Source organism: Gambusia affinis, linkage group LG09, assembly GCF_019740435.1.
Source record: "Gambusia affinis linkage group LG09, SWU_Gaff_1.0, whole genome shotgun sequence".
Classification (NCBI taxonomy): domain Eukaryota; kingdom Metazoa; phylum Chordata; class Actinopteri; order Cyprinodontiformes; family Poeciliidae; genus Gambusia; species Gambusia affinis.
The window spans coordinates 7,286,767-7,307,919 of NC_057876.1; the positions used below are offsets into that span (position 1 = coordinate 7,286,767).

The 21,153-nt window shown below is 41.0% G+C and overlaps 1 protein-coding gene across 8 annotated transcripts in view; it reads left to right on the forward strand.

The window, feature by feature from the left end:
• Positions 1 to 4,951: 4,951 nt before the first annotated feature.
• Positions 4,952 to 21,153, forward strand: part of LOC122837298 (rho guanine nucleotide exchange factor 9) — a 59,644-nt gene continuing 43,442 nt past the window's right edge. For 3 of the 8 annotated variants that reach the window (XM_044127554.1, XM_044127557.1, XM_044127556.1), the window contains exons 1-5: positions 4,958 to 5,352; positions 8,976 to 10,639; positions 12,842 to 13,180; positions 13,951 to 14,077; positions 14,171 to 14,280. In XM_044127554.1, coding sequence (XP_043983489.1) covers positions 9,059 to 10,639; positions 12,842 to 13,180; positions 13,951 to 14,077; positions 14,171 to 14,280 — 2,157 coding nt within the window. In that variant the 5' untranslated portion in view covers positions 4,958 to 5,352; positions 8,976 to 9,058. Of the gene's footprint in view, positions 5,353 to 8,975; positions 10,640 to 12,841; positions 13,181 to 13,950; positions 14,078 to 14,170; positions 14,281 to 21,153 lie in introns of all 8 variants that reach the window. The other 5 variants (XM_044127555.1, XM_044127559.1, XM_044127558.1 and 2 more) reach the window with 3 other exon arrangements.

Here is a 21,153-nt window from a genome sequence, read left to right on the forward strand (position 1 = left end):
GTGTCCCACCGAGAAGACGACAGGACGATCAAAAAAAAGAGAAAAGTTTTATCTCCTTTTGTTCTCAGCAGTTAAATGTCTCTTCTCCTGACTGTAGTCCCACCCTTTGTCCCCTGGGTTGCCCACTCATAAACTTCCTGAAGAAGCTGCAGAGACCGGCTGCTGTATTTTTTATTTTGTTTTTTTGTTAGTGATGCTGACCCACAAACACAGCAAAGTTTGGATCTGCCTGTGGAAGCAGAGTTGGTGAGAGGGGAGTAAACATCTGTCTCATTGGATTTTTTTTTTCCTTTTTTTGAAGGCCACAAGAGAAAAGCTCTGCTGAATAGACCACACAAGCAACCACCCTTTACCCACCCCAAGTTTGGTCATATTTGGCATATAGATACATCTGAGTATTTTATTTTTCCAAGTAATGTAGTGGAAAAGTAACATTCATTACTTTTTCCAAGTAATGAATGTGGTGTGTTCTGATTTAAATTCCTCAAAAATCTGCAGTTTCCTCCCTTGCTCTGAAACAGGAAGTAGAACTGTGGTCGTCTTCCGCTCGTCTTGTTTATTGGAACCCGCCTTCCTGTTTTTAGATTCCTTCTGATAAAAGCTGAAAATCCCCAGCTGAATGCCTAACACACACACACGCACGCATACACACACACTCAGAAAGAGGCACGTTCTCTCTGTCTTCTCCCCTCTCCTTCTTTTCGTCCTTCCCTCCTGCTGTCTCTCAGATATGTTGGGTTGATAAGTTTTGTTTTGGAGGCAATCCTTTATTGCGGAATAACATGCTCCAGCTGTCGTGTGGGCTTCATTAGGTGGATGGGTTGTAAGACTCAAACTGATTGATTAACCCAAACTGATTGAGACTTGGGATCAAAGAGTCAGACGTCAACGTGTGAACCAGTAGGATGGGTTCAGATTAGCGTGTGTGTGTGTCTGCGTGTGTGTGTGGGCGTGTGTGTGTGTGTGTGTGTGTGTGTGTGGAGTGCGGTGCCCTGTGCAGCCAAGTCAGAAAGGTATGCAGGTCAGTCCAATGGGAATGTCAGGAATGTCAGGGTAACTTAAACTCTTTTCTGCCACTACAGCCGACTACTTTTTTGATAAGATTTTTTTTTAAGTGGGTAAGTCTGCACTTAAATGTGACAGAATATAATGCCATATTTAAGTGCGACATTATATGCTCCAAAAATGTTTGTGTTTGGAGGATTTCTTGTCTTCAGTTCCCCGCGAGGAAGATGGGAATCAGGAATTCCTCGCAGCTCAAGCGCATGTGGTAAAATTCCACACTCCGTTTCAGCCTGAGTGTTCCCAAACACCTGCACTGAAAACAAGACTCAGCTGACCTCCCAGCTGTCCTCACATGAGTTTCCCAGCTCCTGAATGCAGTTCCCAGGCTTTAGTAAGCCTTTCATTTGATATCATAACATATCTGAGCTCCCCACCCCAACCCACCACCATCACCACCATTCCCCCCCCATTCCCATCCCGTAGCTCTCTTTCTCCTCCCTCCCTGTCTGGCTTTTTCACGACAGCCTGTTTTCACTCAGCAGCTTTGACAAAGACTGGTGAAATAATTACAGCTGGGCCTTAACTCGGTCAGTGTTTGTCTCCGATAATCTCCAGCGGGCCTGCGGAGTACAGGCCGTGTCATAGGAAAGGGAGGAAGGGGTCGATTGTTCTGAAATTGAGAGGCCGATGACATCATTTCAAAGAGCTCTGTTCGGCATGTTCGCCAATCGCATAGTAAATAGGCGGTGGAGTACACTCACCGTACGTCAACAAAACATGTCGATTCAGACACGCAGATCTCGCTGTCTTTCTCTGTCGATTAGTGACTTTGATGTGGGTCACTACAGCTTTTGTGTTTCTCAGACGCTGGCTAGATTGAGAAGTAGTTGTTCAATGTAGCTATATCTGAAAAGTGTAACTTTGAGATGAACACTTGGCCTGAGGGAGCCAGGATGTCTTCTGTAATGGCTGGAGGACAACTTGAAGACTGCTTGGTCTTCAGAGGAAGCGAATACACTTTAAAAACTGCTCAGCCTAAGTTAGGCCATCTTACCAACGCAATTTGGGTTAGTAAAATAATCTGATTTCACCAGACTAACTGCTAGAATGTAACCAATAGAATTGGTGGAACAATTTATATACAGTACAGACCAAAAGTTTGGACACACCTGTGTGTCCAATACAGTCTGTACTGTATGGACACACCTGTGTGTCCAAACTGATATCATACCTGTGTGTTTGGTGTGTCCAAACATTTGGTCTGTACTGTATGTTTTATGTTTGCAGATTTTAAATATTTCTGATGTAAATAATATAAGTTTAACAGCAAACTGGTAGTTAAATTTTTAGATCTACTTTTAAACCCATAATCAATCTACTCAAATATGTTTGTTAGATTCTTAGTTATGAATCACATTCTGCTAATCTATTTTGTTAATTGTTAAAAGTATAAGATGAATTGGATTGCAAATATATTGATCAGCTTTTAAAATCGATATAAACAAGGTAATATCTGAACGATTTCCCTAATAACCACAAATAAGATCTGCTTTTAATTAGCTAAAACTGCCTCAGAAGCTCACCATGCTAGCATGTTTATCTTTAGCTTTAGGGATAGCTAAGCTAGCTAAAACTGGGAACAAATTTCCCAGTTTTAGAGTTGGAGGAACTCTTGCTCCAACAAAATGCAACCGCATGTCTTATTCCTAACTATTAATTAAATTATATTCATTCATTATCCAAACCAAACTTAATCGCAAAGCCTGTAATAAATCTATTTTTACTTTAAATCAAGATTTAAACAGTTAAGGAGTGGCCACGTTTAAGAGCTGTAGTAAGATGCATCCCTTGAAAGACCAAATCTACCTGGTAGATGCTTTGAAAGCAGCTTTGAAATTGGATGGTCACACCTTCAGAATGACTCTTGCCCTTACCGCTGCACTAAACACACGCTGGTTTAAATGTAGCTCTAATATTTTATTACTTATTCAAAGTTTTCTAATTGAAGAATTTAATTAAATTTAAATAAACACCAATGACTTTATGACTTTTGAATTTTGTGTTTCCATAATGTAAATCACTTTGAAATGCCTTGTTATTGAAATTAAACTTGAGAATGTTGAGCGTAGCTAGCACTAGCTTGGACTAAATAAAAAATTGACTATGGAGCAAAACTTATTTAAAGCTGCTTACCTTCAGTGCCAATGGCATAAACCAAGCATTTGGGTTAAAGAAGTCGCTCAGTAATTTCATATGTGGGTGTAAGAAGGGGAGCAAGGGAAGAATCTAAGACCAGGGAGCAATAAACAGTGAGTCACAGTTAAACAATGACAGAAAATGACCACAAAAGCACAAACAAGACAAAACTAAAACTGCAAAACATTTGATCTGTTTGAAGAATAAACCTAAACCACTATAGACGTTACACTAAAATGCTCCATCTCAGAAAGGTCATCCTCGCTGTAATTTGCAGCGAGGGTTTGCGAGTGAATTATCGGGGAAGTGTGGCTTATAAATCACCGTCTTGCCACAACTACCAGCAAACCCGTAAGTGTGTGATAGCTCCTCCAAGGGACAAGGCAGGAGCGCAGAGCCTCTCCATGGGCAAGCAAGGGAAGCATGGACACCCGGAGATATTTACATACAGTCAGACAGACTTCCTGGCATTGTCAGGCCGAGAGCGTTGATGTCAGATCCACTCCTTCCTGTGCAGGAGGGGAGAACGCCATGCGATGACAATGGGCCCAAAACAGGACAAAGAGGAAATGTTTAAATTTAGGCCACCTCTTCCACCATCTCCTCTTTCAGGGCGATGGAGCACTGGAGCTGTTTAGTTTTCAGAATTCCTTCAGTTCTCCCCCTGCTCCCTCCCTCCCAGAGCTCCCTCTCCCCATTGTACCATTTCAATAGAAGGATTTTCACATTCAGAGAAAATCCCAGAGGAATATCAGCTAGTGAGACCAGAGTTCAGTCAATAACTTGTTTTCACTGTTGCTACAGAAAATATAAGTGCTTTTCTTTTTTTTTTTTTTTGAAATCTGTGAACAAAACTTAAAGCAGCACCCAAAAATTGTGTGCTTCCAAAGCAGCATTAAATGGATTGAGGATTTTCTTTTCAAGGAGACAAAAGGATAAATACGGGATTAAAAGCTCATTTAAACTTCAGGTATGTATGAGGAGCACAAGGAGCAATGTTTAACTTTTTCTAAGCAAGTCATTTCTTTTTTCTTAAACTGAACTCGGAGCTGGTCTAAGATATAAGAAAGCTTTGCAACTGTTTAGAGCCCCCTGCTGGCCAAAGATACCAAGTAGGAAAACCACAACTTGAAATTTTGACCATAGATAAATGAAACACAAAGAAAATAACAAACAAAAACAAATTATTGAATAAAATAGCCATCACATATAATGTAATTGATCATTTTTGCTGCTAGAGTGTGAATTGAAAAACAATTACTTTCACCACTACTGATATAACTTGAGTTACTTTAAGTTAGGTTACTAGAGCCATGTGCATGTAGAAACTAATCTTTGGTAAAGTGTAATTCACCTATGTAATATGTTGAAAATAAATAGAAAAACAGGCCATGACATGTGGCTTTATTTGTTATCTGGAGCAAGTTTGATTGATTTAACAGATAATCCTGCTATTAAACAAAATAAAAATAATAGTTAAAATGAGCACATTCAAAAAAAAATTTTAGAATAAATATTCCTGTCTCTCTCGTGAATTATGAAGCAAGCTGTGTTAAATGTAGAATGCACAAATGAAAACATAAGCATGTAAAAAATACAAGGTCTGTGATGTGCAAGGTAGGAGAAGTGACGGGGGGGAGGGGGGGGGGGGCACAGAGGGGCAGCGGACCAAATTGTGCTTAGGGCCTTGTTCAACTTTGGGCCGGCCCTGGCTGATAGGGTTAGGGTTAATGCCATTTTCGCAGAATTGTTGGGGGTGGTGGGATGGGTATGTGTGTGTGTGAGAGCGAGAGACAAAGAGGGAGAAAGAGTGTGTGTGCGTGTGTCTGCGTGAGAGCTTTATCACAAATCAGAGTTGTCGGCATCTGCAGGAGCTCTACGGGGCAAGAGTTCACGCGCTTCGTCTAAACTCGGGGAGTTTCTTCAGCTCTGATGAAAGCTGACGAAGTTTTACAGCCCTACAAACCAAACACGTGAGAAATAAAGGGAGTAGCTATCCACAATAATACATCCGCCTTTTTTTTCTTTTTTTTTTTTTTTGAACAGGCGGACTGAAAGTTAAGGCAGTGCCCGAGTTCACCCACTGTTCAGGACGACGTTACGGGACAGCAGCGGAGATGCCCTGTTGAACACGGCGGAGCTGTGCTGCGGGTGAGTCCACAGCTGGAACTTCATTTTTGAGTTTAGGGTAGCTAAAATAAACGCTCCTCCCCAGGGTTTTAGTTGATTAATGTTTGTTAGTTGTAAAACTGTTCCCGGTAGAAACGGGACCATGTCAGTGTTTGGCTCCAACTGAAGTAGGTAAATTGCGTCAACGAGAGTGTTTATAGACGCAACATTCCTGTGAAATAAGAACAAAAATTAACGCCCAAAGAAACGGAGAAAAATACACTAACTGTATTCTTCTTGTTTAGTTAAAACTAAGTACCTACGCAATAACGTTGTAACAGTGACAGGAAAAGACAGCCTGTGAGCACTTTGTAGCCATAGGCTCTAATAACTGTACCGAACAATACTAATGGGATATTACAGTATAATTTGAAATAATGTTTATGAGTAGTAGCTGCGATAATATGTTTAGATTTAAATAAATTATGTACCTAGTTTAACAACTGACTGAAAGTAGTTGTAAGAGGGTCTGTCCAGATTTAATTTTGGGAACTCATTCCATTCAAAGTGTTTGTCCACCAGCCACCTCAGCAAACCTACATCTGCTTCTTACTGTCCATGCTGGATCTTTATTGGAATAGGCACTCACCTGTTCAAAAGGTGGCTGTAGTGAGCCAACAATGAATTCCTTATAGGAATTGCTCATATTTATTAAAAACTAGGTCTTTCTTACTCTTCAAAGAGGACATATTGCCTATATATTTTTTTTTGTTTAAACGTTTTAGTTTCTAACAGCTAATCAAAGCTGATCCAAGAACAAAGTGGACGTCTGACCATTTTAAGACTACTGCATTATGAAAACTTTTGTACGGTTTTGTAAGATTTACATTCTGGCTTTACAAGAAGCTATTTTTTTTATTTTTATTTTTTATTTTTAAACTGCATGGACCCTTTAGCCGTGACAATTTTCAAGCACTCTGAAAATCACCAGCAAGTAACTCCAACCGGTTGAAAGGTTTTTACACCTACACTTTGAATAGTCACACATTTGTCGTGATATGTGACTTTAACAGATTAACCAAATATAAGTTGTCCATTGTAATGTGTTGTGCAGAACCCATGCAGGCTGTAACTGGCATAAGACTGAAGCCCACAAACATCATCAAAAGAATGGCTTTCCTCCTTTGTGATGCTTTGCCAAGCCCTTCCTGTTCCAGCAGCAGTTTGTTTGTGGGAATTTTTTATGCCCTCAGCTTTTGTCTTCATCGAGTGAAGTAAAGGGTATCCCACTGCCTGGACTTTAAAAGCATACTTTTTGAAGCGTTATCACCTATGTCATGTTTGGATGCTTCAAATCAACCAGGACATTTTCAGGTTGATCTTTTGATTTATCACCCAAAAAGGGCATTTCTCTGAAACTTCCCTTGTTTTCTAACATGTGTTAGGTTGTGCATTGTCTAAATGTTGCCTATGAATGGCTCCCACCATGAGCTGAGCTCTGTAGATCTTGTGAGGACTTTAGATCCTCGTACATATTTGATTTGGTTTGCTTCTCGGCACTGCTATGAGAGTTTCTTTGCTCACATTTCTCTGATATAGCTACACGTACATGAAAAAATCTTATTTATCCCTAAATCTTTTGATAGAATAGACTAAGAAAGCTTTTATACAATTTTATTTCCTTTGTTCTGTAGCTTATGCTGCAGATTAACATAAGTAAAAAGAGTCTTTCTTTAAATTTTTTTCTTTTCTTCAAATCTTAGAAACAACCGGTGTCAGTGACAGTCTTGTGGTAGCACCCCAAAACCAAAACCGATTATTGAATTTCAGTATGTTTTTATAATGTTGTCAAGTATATTTATATTAGAGTGCCTTTGAAAAACAGTGGTAACCCTTAAACCATTGTATTTAATTTGTGTTTTATTTGCAAGACCAACTCAAAGTAGCGCTTATAAAAAAATAATACATGTTTTTATATATATATATATATATATATATATATATATATATATATATATATATATATATATATATATATATATATATATATATATATATTAATAAACAATACATATTCAATGAGTTTCATTCAGCCCTCCTTTCACTGGCATTCCTAATTAAAATAAAGCACAACTAATTGCCTTCAGAAGACACCTAATTGTTAAGCAAAGTCAAATTGCTTTAATTTAATCTCAGTTTCATTCCAGCTGTTCCAGACATTTTAGAGAGAACATTTGTGAACAATAATCAGCATGAAGACCAAGGAGCACAGCTGACCGGACAGGGATTGCAGAGTTGTGGAGTCGTGTAAACCAGGGCCCAGGCTAGAAAACAATATGCCATGGAGCACTGCTTAATCCATCTTCCAAAAGGGGCAAGCGTATGGTACATATGCAAAGTAACCCAGATACAGTAGTCGACCTATGGAGGCATTAATCAGAGAAGCAGCCAGGAAGCCCATCTTCCACAGGGACCGGGAATCTGGAGCTAAATACAGGACCATCCTGGAAGAAAACAACTTGAGATCAGGGTGGAGATTTGCCTTTCAGCAAGAAAACAAAGTTTCAATAAAATAGCTAAACTCAAAGCAGAGTTGTATGTTAGAGTGGCCCAGTCAAAGCTCAGTCCTAAATCCAAATGGGAAGGCTTGAAATAGCTATTTGTTGACGCTCTCAAGACTGATTCTGGTTGATTTGTATTGGAAAGCAGAATGAGCAGAAATATTTTTCTTGAGGATAAAACAAAGTTGGCATTAAATATGCCAAAAGGTTTAGTCCTACAAAGTATAGACTCAGGAGGGATCTGAATACAAATACATGTAAAATTCCTAAAAGAAAACTGAAGCTTGTGGTTCTAACATCACCAAATGTGAAAAATAAGATTTTGTATCAAACTAATTAATGTTCAGATGTTTCCATTCCTATCTCTATGTTCGCAGAGTTTGCATTTGTAGAAAACTTTGTATTGATTAAAAACATGTTATCAATAAAAACCAAAACAAAAAACACGTTAAATGTGAATTGTGATATCCAATTAAAAGGCCAGAACTTTGAAACTCATCCTTGCTTCAGAAGTCTAGCAACAAGAGCAACGTCTGCCAAAGGCCTCGATTATGTAAGATGCCCCCCTGTACATCACAGGGATTACCAAACAGGGGTAATTACCATGTGGTCGGGTAGAAAGCATCATCATCATCCCCAAAAGAAGCTTATCTAAGTGGTGCGATGATGTCACAGCAGAAGCAGGTCTGAAATAACCAGACATCCCTGTAGTGAGTGTTTCCATAGCAACGCAGCCTCCCGGTTAAACGGGGGACGGGGGACTGTGTCTCAAATAATTACTTTGGATAATTGGTACCAAATATGAAGGGGGGTGGGTGGAGCTGTTGCTGACTTGAGGAACAGAAGTCTCTGTTTAAGAATCACAGTCTAACTCTCTCACTGTGATAATCTCCATATCAGGTATTGCTGAAAATTTGACCCTGGGTGAAACACAGCTGCCAGACTGATTTTACTCCCCTATATTTTCTGTAACGTCGTTGGCATTCATCGCATGCATTTCCGGGTTTCTCGGTGTAAGTTAGAATTGAAGGAGCATATATGAAATGACAGTGTTGTCAGTTTAACGTCAGATTGCTGAATAAGAATGTGTTTTTGCTCCTTCAGGTGTTTGAAAAAAACAAGAGAGCGAGTGGACCTAAACATGATGTTCACCGGAGCTGATAGCTGACACTGTAGAATGAGAGAGGATGGAGCAGACAGACAGCCCTGCCTCAGAGAGCAGCAACCCTAATGGGTTTGTCAACCGAGTGTTCAATGTTTCTCTGGATGTGGAGAACGAGACAGGCAGTGTTTGTATTCAGGAGACGGGGCCGGGGCCCATGGAGGTGCAGAAAGAGAGCCAAGCTGCCTCCTCTCAGACCCCTGTCAAAGACAGACAGGAGGTCAACCGGAGGGCCCGTGCCACGGGGGGCATCTGGCGCATCTTAAACCGAAAAAGAGCCATCCCTGAGCTGGAAAGGAGACCCCACTCCATGATCCTCCCCGGAGAGGCTTCCATCCCGAAACTCTCGTTTGCAGACAAAGTTCGGTCTTTTAAGAAGCTAAAATCCCCCGCCATGTTCAGAGGAAAAACAGGGAAGTTGTCCACTGCCAAGTTCACCAGCTCCTTGGTGGACGAGGAGTCTTTCTGCCGTGACATCGGCACTCCACAGCAGATCAACAAGAGCACCCTTCGAAATAGAGGGAAGAGGCATTCGTACGCCGGCTACTCGGTGGACTTCGACTGCTCGTTTGAAGACCTGGACCTATCTGCACCAATAGATGGCCTCCAGTCCACTGTTACAGGAGAGACTGTTGTCCAGAACGGCTGTAAACCTTCTGAAAGAATCTCATACACTAAGAGAAACAATAGCAACTCTAACAGCTGCAACAAAGTCAGCGCAGACTGTGAGGAGCCCAGTGTTAGGAGCAGCCCCAGAACCCATCATAGTGGAGGGAGGAGGCACAAAGATGTGTGGAGTTACCTGAGGAGGATTTCCCTCTTGGGGAAAAGTAATCCTGTGTACTCCGAGAGAAGCTTTGACTCTGAGCTCCCCTCGTTGGACAAAACCATGGATTCAGATTTTGGATCTGTAGACTTTGAGAGTGTCAGAGACTTTCAGCCGCCACCCCCGAAACAATCGGACACAAAGGGACACTTTGGTGGTCTCTTTAAGTTTTTTAATAGTGTAGCAGAATCTGCCAGAAAATGGCGGACAACTTCACGGTCCTTCTCTCCTCCGGAGGGAGAGAGGACTCCAATGACCTCCCCGCGGGCCCCACAGCTCTCAGTGGACAACATTCACAGTGTTTCTCTCACACTCCACAATGAAGGATCTTTAAAACCCCAACCAACAGAACTGTCGCCGCTCGCTGCTCAACCCACAAATCCCAGTAGCTCTGACGGTGAAATGTCTGCGACCACAACTGGTGGACAATCCCCCAAACTTGCCTTAAAAGCCTTTAGAGATTATTCTGGATCTCAAGCTGTTAATGGCCTTCAGAACTCGGACAACATGACAAACCACAAATCCACGGCGATTGTAGAGAATCATATTCAGGATTCAAGTTTAAGCGTGGAGGCTGAGGCTGATGCTGAGAGGGTTCAGTTGAACTGCCTGTGTCAAGAGGAAAAGGTAGGGGGACAAAAAGGAAATGAGCAGGATTCCAGGGATACTCCGCTTGACTCCCACCAAGTACAGGAAGTGAATGTCCAATCACAACAAGGTGATAAAGAAAGCACAACCAATAGCGTAGCAGCCTCAGATTCTACTGAAGAAATTTTTAAGGTAAGGAATGAAAATCTGAAAGGTGCTAATAATAAATTTGTCAGCAAAGTTGTTTATTTCTCTTGCTAAGCTGTTGTTGTATCTCTATTTCTTTAAGAGAATACCATAACCATGTGTAATATGTTGTGTATTTATTTTCCATAACCACATTTCATTGCAGGCATTTTTCACTTCATTAACTTTCCCAGAGGCATGTGTCATGTAATTACTGCACAAATGCTAAAAAGTTCATTTATGTAACTGCCTTAACCATGGTCATTCTTCTGCTTATTAAAAAAAACGTCACCGGCAACCTGGAATATAAAGTGCATCAGAGCTGCTACATATATCTTTATGATACGGTCTGGAGTGGCTGAATGGATTGGTATGAGACAGCAGCCCTGATGTTGTCCTTTTGCCCCATCTGTTGGAGAAAAGAGGTTACAGTAAATATTTAAAAAAAACAAGAAAAAAAACAACACAGCAGCATGTTACAAAAGTTTGTCCTTCCCCGTTTTGCCAGCTTTTTATACCCTCCAAGAAAAGCTTGCCTCTCCCATCGAGCCTGCAGTGTCGGGCTGCAGCGGCCCCAGAGGTCCGTGACGTCAACGTCTCTTAACGGCGACCTCCCCTTCTCAGAATTAGTCATCTCCCTCCTAGTCATCTCGACGAGTCAGGGCACGTTAGCTTCTGACTAAATGAGATATGACATCTCAATACTCAGCACACTTTCATAGGGGTTTATTATGCAGAGGCAAGGGCTTTAGGAGCATTTGTTTAGGGAAAAGTGCTTATCTTGTGTCCCACAACTATTTAGCAAGGTCCTGCGTTTACATCTAGATGGGAATCAGACCTATACATGAAAGTTCAACTGAGTTCCTGTATTTTTTAATTATGTCCTTAAGACAAATTCATATCATTGGGTAACTTATTTAATTTGGAGTACAGAAGCCTACACACAGTGTCTTAATAGTTTTTGTGTCCCCTTAAAAGGTTGCAGATTTTATTAAGATTTTATACACAAAGTAAAGCATTGTTGCTAAGCGGAAGGATCATTACAAATGGTTTTTAAATTGTTTTATATTTACACCACTTTAGTTTGACAGTCTTGGATAAAATCCAGTGGAGCCAATACCTTGTAAAATCACCCAACTAGCATGCAGAGTTAATCTCTGTGTGATATAATCTGAAAATAAACATAGCTTCCCTGTAAAGACTTCTGGGATTTCTTAGAGAACTTGAGTGAACAAACAGCGTCATAAAGTTTAAAGCAGAGATAGGTTATAAAACAAATTCGCAAGCTTCAAGCAACCTGTGCTGTTTGAGCCATCATCTGGCTAGCCACTAAACTAACAGACCCAAAAATGAGAGTATTAATGAAGTAGGCAAAAGGTGTCCATGGTTACTATGGACACGTGAGCAAAGCTGTTAGCGACACAACTATCAGCCATGCATTTGTTGTCAAAAGAAATAATAATACATCAAAACCTTGCCTTTTCAGGTGTGCACAGATACAGATATCCACATTTTATCAGTAGTTTCATTAGACTATGAGATTGTAGAAAATTACTTAAATATTGATTATCAAAGTGGATACCAATTGAAGCTTAAGGGGTGTAACCTCTTGCTTGGCACAACACTATTGTTCCTTCATGCATTCCCCATCAAAAATATCTGGAAATAATTGTTTATATGAAGTTCATGCGTACCTACAGAAAGTCTTCATGCAGAATGAAGAGTTCTTTATTTATTCATATCTGATGTGCAGCTAACAGCTGCAGCAGACAACACCAGAACTTAGAAAACCCCCTGCGGTATGATGGAACGTCTTGATTTAGTGATGTGTCAAAACATGTTTCCAGATCTAGTTTGAGGGCTGCAAACTAGACTGTAAAAATAGTTTTGTTTAGACTTTTCATCATGATTAAGTAATGAAATGAACATATGCATTATTTACAACCCTTCTTAATAATTACCTCATGGAAAGAAAAATAAAAAAAATGTGTTAGTCTCTTAAACTCAGTGGTTCTCCTTACCTGGTTACCCACACACATGCATTACAAGTAGAGACACGAAGTGTCGACTGGTGGAATTAATTTTTGTACAGAAATATGAAGCGTAGCTTGTCAAAACTGCAGACGTACTTTCCTTATTCCCTGCACAAGAAATGCATTGTTGCGCCTGTATGTGGGCCAAGCAGCTGAGTATCTCTGCCAATCCCAGCTGTGTGAGCAGATTGCCAGCAAGACAGGCTGCAGTGTGAGGCAGCCCGGACCAGCCCCGGCCCAGTCTTGCACAGAGAAGACCTCTGTGCCTCACAGGCGGTTGCTCCACCGTCCCCGTCCGGCCTCGGCGGTGCTGGACCTGTGGAGGTCCAACCCGGAACGCGAGATCTACACGCATTATAGCGAGGTGGGCTCCCTGCCCCGGCTGAGACGCAGGCCCGCTGCCACCATGCTGCACTCCCCAGGCCAGAGACGGACGGCTGCGCGCTCCAGGCCTTGTTCTGTCATAGAGAGCAGTGTTACTAGAGAGACCCAGTCGACGGCGCTGCCTCACAGAGTAAGATGTTACGAAGCTCGATTGTTTCTAAAATTAAAGAAATAAATCAGATACTACCTTAAAGTATGCATTTTCAGAGTCTATAATATGCAGATGTGAGAATATATCGAGCTGAAAGTAGGATGGCCAAGACTCACTAGTGGGCTCCACCAACTCACTGATAAATATAGAGCATGTCCGTAATGAATCAAGCACACTCTCCAGGCTTTGAAGGGCAGCCCAGTACTAACCCAGTATTTATATGCCGCTCTCTGTTAGTTGCAACAATGCCTGCATGCTCTGCCTCATTTACAGAGGCCTGCATTTCTGAACACTGCATTTTCCCTCTCTTTTTCTTTGCCTCCATCTCACCAATTCCATTTTTTTCCCCTTCTTCTTCTCCTGTCTTTTTTGGCTTCTCTGTATCCATCCTTCATTTTCAGTCTTTCTCAGTGGCCAATTTTCTGCCTCATCGCTCCCATAAGCTTTACCTCTCATTGGCCTAACCCGGAGTCAGTTCATTTTAACCTGAGAGAACGCCTTGGTCGGCATGATGTATGGTCTCTCTTGGTTTGCTGCGGCACACGCATGGAGGCCAGTGCACCAGAATAGAGTTGCTGGGATGTGGAATACTTATATTCACAGCAAAAAAAAAGAAAGAAAGGAAAAAAAAGGGGGACAACGCAGAGAGGAAGGTTTCTTTTAAGATGAAGGGTAGAACAGTGTGTGATTGTGTGATTTGCAGTCGCGTTATGTGGAATATATGTCCTAACTACCCCAGTGCCCTCTAGGCTTTGTCTCGCCCTCCGGGAGTGTCGCCACTCGAGCCCCCGCAAAGGGCATCTCTGCAGCGGTGTCGCTCGCTGCCTCTTCCCCCCAGCACTCTCACTGCCTTGGCTTTGCTCCTGCCTTCTTCAGGTAATAGCACATATTTTGCTAGCAATGAATTTGCAGGTTTATGCAGACTTTCTTAATTCGTGACCCGTTTTTTCCGCGCGCTTCCCACCCCAGTGGACATGGGCCAGTCGTCCTCGTCGGTGCGCCTGAGGTCTGGAGGCTCCACCAGCTGCAGGAGGAAGAGGCTGTTGAGACCCGGATCAGAACCACTGCAGGTCAACATAGTGAGTCAGACACACCCCTCAAATCACCTTGCAGAGTGCTGCAGCTTTATTTGCTCTGTATTTCTGCCAGTAGGTGTATGATACCGAGGCCTGGCTTATGCAAGCATAGCACAATGAGGTTGTTTCAGAGAAAATAAGCAAGTGCTAAAATGGCTTTAGTGGGTGTTTAATCAGATGATGAGGGAAATGATTCGTCTGAAAGGTGCAGATGTTGAGGAATGTCATGCTGCACTCTGAAGGAGTTACATCACTTTCGCGCTTAAATTTCTGACATGGAAAATATCAGATTTCTGGTGAAGTCTGAATGAAAATTGGCTGATGTATTAATATTGATTTCACACAGTGCTTTGCAATAGTATTGACACCAAACAACTTGTCCACATTTTGTCACGTTATGTCCAGAGGCATTTTGTTAGGATTTATGTGGCTTACTAACACAAAATACGGTATAATATTGAGGTGGAAAGATAAGGATACATGGTTTTCAATGTTTTTCCAAATAAAGATTTGTAAAGTTCTCCTGCATTTGTATTCATCCCTCCAGAGTCAATAGTAGAACCATCTTTTATTGCTATTACCTCTCTATGACTGTTTTTACCCATTTGTCTTTGCAAAATAGTTCAGCTTCACTCAGATTAGAGGAAAAGTAGTTAAATTCAGGTCTGGACTTTGACTGGACCATTCCAACACATGACTATGCTTTGATCAAAGCTATTTCCTTGTAGCTGTGGATATATTCAGGGTTGTCCGATCTTTTGGAGCCTCCAAACTGGTTTTCTTCAGGTAGTGACTTCTATTACCTCTGACCAGCTTTAGTATACCTGCTGAAGAAAAATATGCACACAGGATGATGCTGCCTCCACCATGTTTTCAATGGTGTTCAGGGGTATGTTCAGTATTACTGCCAGTGTTTGGTATGGAGGACTGAATGTTCATTCTTTGGTTTCATCTGATCAGAGCATCTTCTGCCATATTTTTATGTCTCTTCTAAAGTTTATTTAGGGGTGTCAGAAAAGAAAACAGGGCAGAAAAGCAAATGTGTGCCTCACTTTTAAGGTTTTTATTAATAACTTACTTCTTTTAATTTTTAATCATATGCCACTTTACTTCGCTTTGTGTGGTCCTACCACATAAAATCCCAATAAATTAGATTAAAATTTTGTGATTTTAATATGACAAAATGTGAAAAAAGACCACAGGATGTCAGTATTTTTGTAAAGCAGTGTATGTACAAGGCTGCGTCTTTGTCAGCTGTGTAAAAATTATCTGCAGTAGATGTAATTCTACACAGGAAGCAAATCTGGGCCTTTCAGCGCCGATCCTTTGATGTGCAAGTGGCCTCTTGGGAACTCCAGGGGAAGGAGAGGCAAAGATTTTCTAAAATATCCATGACGGTGCAGGGAACAGTTCTCCAGCTGAGCCTGGGTTGTCTGTCTGTGAAACCTTGAATGCATAGATCCCATATTGATTCTGTTGTTTAATCACAAAAAGCCACTTCTCTGCTTCCAATGAGTTTTTCTCGATGTGCTAAGAGCTATGTTTCTGTGTTTCTGTCAAATGTACATCTGCATGCTGCGATGCAAGGAAATGCAGAATGTCTGCAGTGTCATGACAGCATCTGGATAATGTTTTCTTTACATTGAAACAATACGTGATTTGCATCCACAGACGACTGAAGATAGTAAATTAAGTAATGTAGGCGGCTCATTGTCACTACAGTGATGCAGTCTGATGAAGTGGCAGATTATGAGCCCCCACTGTCAGCTTTTCACGGCTGCCACGTCTCTGGATTGAAACCAAGTAAGCTTCGTCCTTGAGGAAACGAGAAAGCTGCGTTTTGACTTTGATTATAACTTTTTTTCCCTTCTTCTTCTTCTTCTTGATCTAAATTGTATTTGTGAACCGCGGCGCTTTGTTGCTATGACATTCGGCTGGCTCCCGTTCAGCTTCTTTGCTTCTATCTTTAGGCATCCTTTTTAAGCATGAGCTAAATAGAGAAAGTGTGTGGGTGAAAAGAGAGAAAAAGGGGTGGGAGAGAAGGGAAGAGAGATGCTCCCTTTGTCACGGCCCTCCCCTTGGGGCTCCGAACACGGACATGTAACGCTGAGGAATTCGAGCTTGAATGGCGAGAGACTGAGATTCAAATGAGATACTGTTATTTTTATGGAACAAATCCGGAAGTCGCTCATGAAATACTAATAAGAAACATCAACAGTGAACAAAGAAAAAAAAAATGGGGCTGCAAGATATCTTGGCTTCCCTGCAGGCGAATGGTTTTCTCTCACAGGGCTGTCTTGCTTGGATGTGCTGTTTGGAATACAGTTAAGTGTATGTTACAGTCTTCCTGTTATGATGACGACTGAAGCCGTGAGGCCGCAGGCAGAGAGAAAGCATTCTCACTGCAGTGGATTAGCTACTAATGCTGACGCCTCTTTTCTCCCTTTCATTTAAATGGATTTCTCCCCCAGTTCTGCTCTCCTCCTTCCCTTACTTTTCCCCTCTCCATTTCTGCTCTGGTGTTACACTTTCATCATGGTTTCCTTCCCCTCCTCGCCCCCCACCAGCCACTCATCTCCACTTCTGTCCCGTCCCATTCTACACTTTGAATTAAAAAAATAAAAAATAAAAATGTGGGCAGTGGCGGTGTTTAATTCCTGTGCAGATAAGAGGTCTGCGTGAAGCTTGTTGCTAATTGCTGCGCCCGAATCTCTGCTGTCAACTTGTCCAGAAGGAGTGGAGTTGTCTTATTAGGGATTTCATGCAGATTAGGACTTTCAACAGAAATTGTATATGATTAAGTTGCAGTATTAATCATATTATGCAATGGTATCCAGTTACTATGAATACATGAGTCAGCAGGCAGGAGCTAGTTGACCAAACAGCAAGGCATGGATGAAAAGGAGCAAAGTTGAGTTTGAAGGACTTCTTCTTGTTCTTCTTTCTGTCCTTGTGAGGAGCAGCAGCAGCAAAAATGAACTAATGCAAATGATATCAACGCTTTTTCACAGTTTGTTGCTTTATACACACAAAGAACTAAATGTTATTTTGGGATTATATGAAGCACCAATAAAAATAACAGAGAAGTGAAAAGAAAATCATATATAATTTTCAAACTGTTTACAAATATGAATCTGAATAGTGTTAAGTGCATTTATATCCATCTTTACTTTGATACCCCTAAATAAAATCTCATTTACATCATTATTAGGGACCTGTGTGTGACTTAATCTAAGCAGAAATGCAGATTATCTGGGAAACAACAAATTAGACCAGAAAAGAAATATTTTGGGTGATGGAAAGCCAATGCCTGGTTCACACTGCCGGATTTTTAAATTGTTGGCTGATTGTCAACAACGCATGAGGATAAAATAAATTGTACCTGTAACATGTTTGGTGTGATGTGTGTGGAATTGAGCCATATGGAAAGAGCAAAGCACCACACACCAACATTTAGATGTGGGACAGGAAACCTCCCCAGACCAAACGTGAGTTCAGATCAACAAACGTGGTCGACTGACAAGAAGCAATGGCAACACATTATGGACTAACAGAAAAAAAAAACAATAGAAGAAGATGTCTCTGATGTCCGTCAGACATTATAGTGCGCCATGGCCATTGCTTTGTCTCCTTTGTTTAGAATCCCCCTGTGTGTTTCCATCACCTTGGTTTCTGATTGGCTGCAGGTCGGGTTCAACAGGCTGCGTGCTCATTTGTCCTCAGGGGACACTGGACACGCTGCGATGTCGGGTCAAGACAATCCAACATGTTGAAAACAGTCCTGATGTCTTTCCCAGTGGACCAGATCACTCTTAACACACCAAACACAGCAGGAATAACTCTTGAAATGACCTTAAGAGCCATCCTGATAATCAGGGCATTCTTAAGATTCTCCATAAGGAGAAAACTGGTATAAACGTCTTGCCATATAAACTAGGCATAACAGTTGTTAATTGGGTCACTTTGGCAGAAAAAACTGCCTCTAGATTTCCTTTGCTTCACATTTTCCCCCTTATCTGTTGCGTACATGAAATCTCAAACATATACACTGCAGTTTGTGTTTATAGATAGACAATTTTAAAGTTGTGTGAATTTGTTGCCGTTTTATTGCTAAAATACAGAGCGACTCTGTTTGAATGATGCATCCTCTTCGAACACACGTGTACGCCCTTTACAGGCTGCTATCCAGAATTCAGTATTAAATCTGTCAGGACAGAAGAGTCATTACATTGACATCTTTATTATTAGATTAGCAGTGAGTAGCACCAGCTAACGATATCGTAGCCAAACACACAGTACATGGAATTTCACCTAAGGCCTTATTTCAGAGAAGCCTTGGGAATAGGTCCATGCCCAAAATAACTGTGCACATGCATAGTTTGCACGATAACCCAAAGGCGACCCAGAATCCTTCATCGGCGTTCATTCAGCATTGTTCACCTGCCAGCGCGCCAACAGCTGTTTGGGAGTACATGATGAGCTCTGATTAATAGCAGTGTCCCTGCCTGAGTCTGAAGCGGATGGTCGGATCAGAACTTCCCCGGGCTGATTCTTCCCAAAGAAATGGGTTGATGGTGTATACATGGTTATGTGGCCACATTTATGCTGAGTGTGTTTGTATGCGTGTTAGGGAAAGGAGAAAGGCTCAGGGCCTTTCTCTTACATAAGCATAAAGGCGGATTCCACCGCTCACTGCAAAAGCCATTTGGACTTTTCAGGAGAGCTGCATGCTCTCTGGTACTGGAGGAGCCGTGCTCTCTGGCCCATCCTGTTTTACAGCATCGTCCTGTTGTGCACTGCATTCTGTCAGGTCATGCACAGACTTGTGTGTGTGCAGCTCATGTCTCATCAGAGCCGGAGTATGCACCGTTCCATCTCTACGCTGCGCTGCTGGCACGTCGGAGGAGTAATAACAAGGTTGCACTAACAGGCAGTGATTCCTATAATGAGATTCTTTAACACATAAACACTTTCTGCTGAACATTGGCGGTATCTTTTGGGTCGTATTCCATTTCTAATTTACCAGGATTCACACTGTCCGCTATTTGTGACTCACTGTTTATTTTTAGGCCAGATGGTTGGTTATCAAGGATTAATCCATTCCAGGGCCTTCAGTCAAAATACTGTTAGATGCTGTCAGTCTGTCTGACAGGACAGTCTTAGTGATAATTTTGTGTCGTTTTTTTTTCTCAATTGTTTACACTTTTTCCCAACTTACTTTACAGCTTTTGTATCGTAAACTGGGATGAAAAATAACAAATTATTATTATTATTATTATTATTATTATTATTATTATTATTATTATTATTATTATTATTATTATTATTAGAGTGATAATTTGATCGATAACATTGACAGAATTTTAGCACTTAAGCGTCCTCTAATTGTCGCCTAACTAACTTTTCAATTAGTTGGCAGATAATAATAAGTTTTCTGCAAACTAAGCTGATGTTAGTGGACTATTTAGTCAGATAATCAGCTCATGTAGACATTTTATGTATTTTATCCAATTAAATTTACCACAGACCTCATAAAGCAGGTTGTGGATTTCATATCATGCAGTATAATTTGCAGGGTACAGACAATTTAATGTCGATATCTTGCCATATGGTTGAAGTAGTTTTAGCTTTTAGTTTATAGGCTGTTCAGTTTTTCATTCCATATTGCATTTTACCAACTAGATCTTTCTTTATTACACTTAAGAAGCAAAAGAAGAATTGAAAATGAAGCCAAAAATTCACAGTAATAATTTAATTTGTCAACTAATTTTCTCAAAATAAATAGTGAAATTGAATTTGGACTCATTGCACAGCCCTAGAAAACAGACAGTCAGTATCTGGTACAGATTTTCTTCACATGCTATAAAGCTGATGGTCTTAATTCCTATTCAATGATTACCTTACAGATTTTTCATGAACATAGCTATTATGTATGTTTTTGGTTACTTTATCATTTTAAATTATTCCAAAGATGTTTTCTCATTTTTAACAAGACACCTAATTGTATTTATATGTGAAAGGAATGACACATTATGCATGTATTACACATGTATTTGTACTTTATAAATGTTTTTGTCTGTGCAGCTTCTTCATTCAGAGAAGGGAAAAGTTTGTAGCTTTCACTGTAAAACACTGAACAGAACTATCGTGCTAACAATGAATCATCAAGTGCTCTGAGTCTGATTTTACTAACTACCCCAGCTGCATTTTGCAATTTAAATCAAACACACTCCTCTAACCATGATCACTTTATCCTGCCATAAAATAATGAGACAGAAGCTAACTGCCTTCTCAGTTTCCTGAGAGTCCGGATGTATCCTGGAGGGCTCAGAGTACGATGGGCTGCATTTTTCTGGCAGCTGCCACTACTCGTGTGCATTATTTAGCCTAACTTTCTCCCTCTGACCTCCCTGCTACTGTGCTACACCACATGTGGCATAAGAGCAAACTCTCCACTGTAGACACTGATTATGCAACCACACATCCGAGGTCTTTGTAGTTTTACCTCATTTTCCATTCTTTGCGCGCCTCCTTATGTTTTTTTTTCTCTGTGACCTAAGAACTCATTCCTTTCCCTCGTTCTCCTCTTCATGGATCAGTTTTTCTCCCCTACTGTTTTTTTTCCCCCCCTCTGTGTTCCTTCACCTTGTCCTCCCTTGCCTCACCCCATTCCTCCCCTTCAGGCATGTGAGAACACCTGCCTACTGCAGCCTGGTGTGTGTGTGTGTGTGAGAGTGTTTGTATGCATGTTTTTTTGTTGTTGTTCTTGATCACCCATGCCTGTGTGTAGTCATATTAGTTTGGGAGTCAAACTATATAAGATGTTGTGAGAATGAATTCATTCAAAGTGATATATTTTATTTTTTATGTTAACTT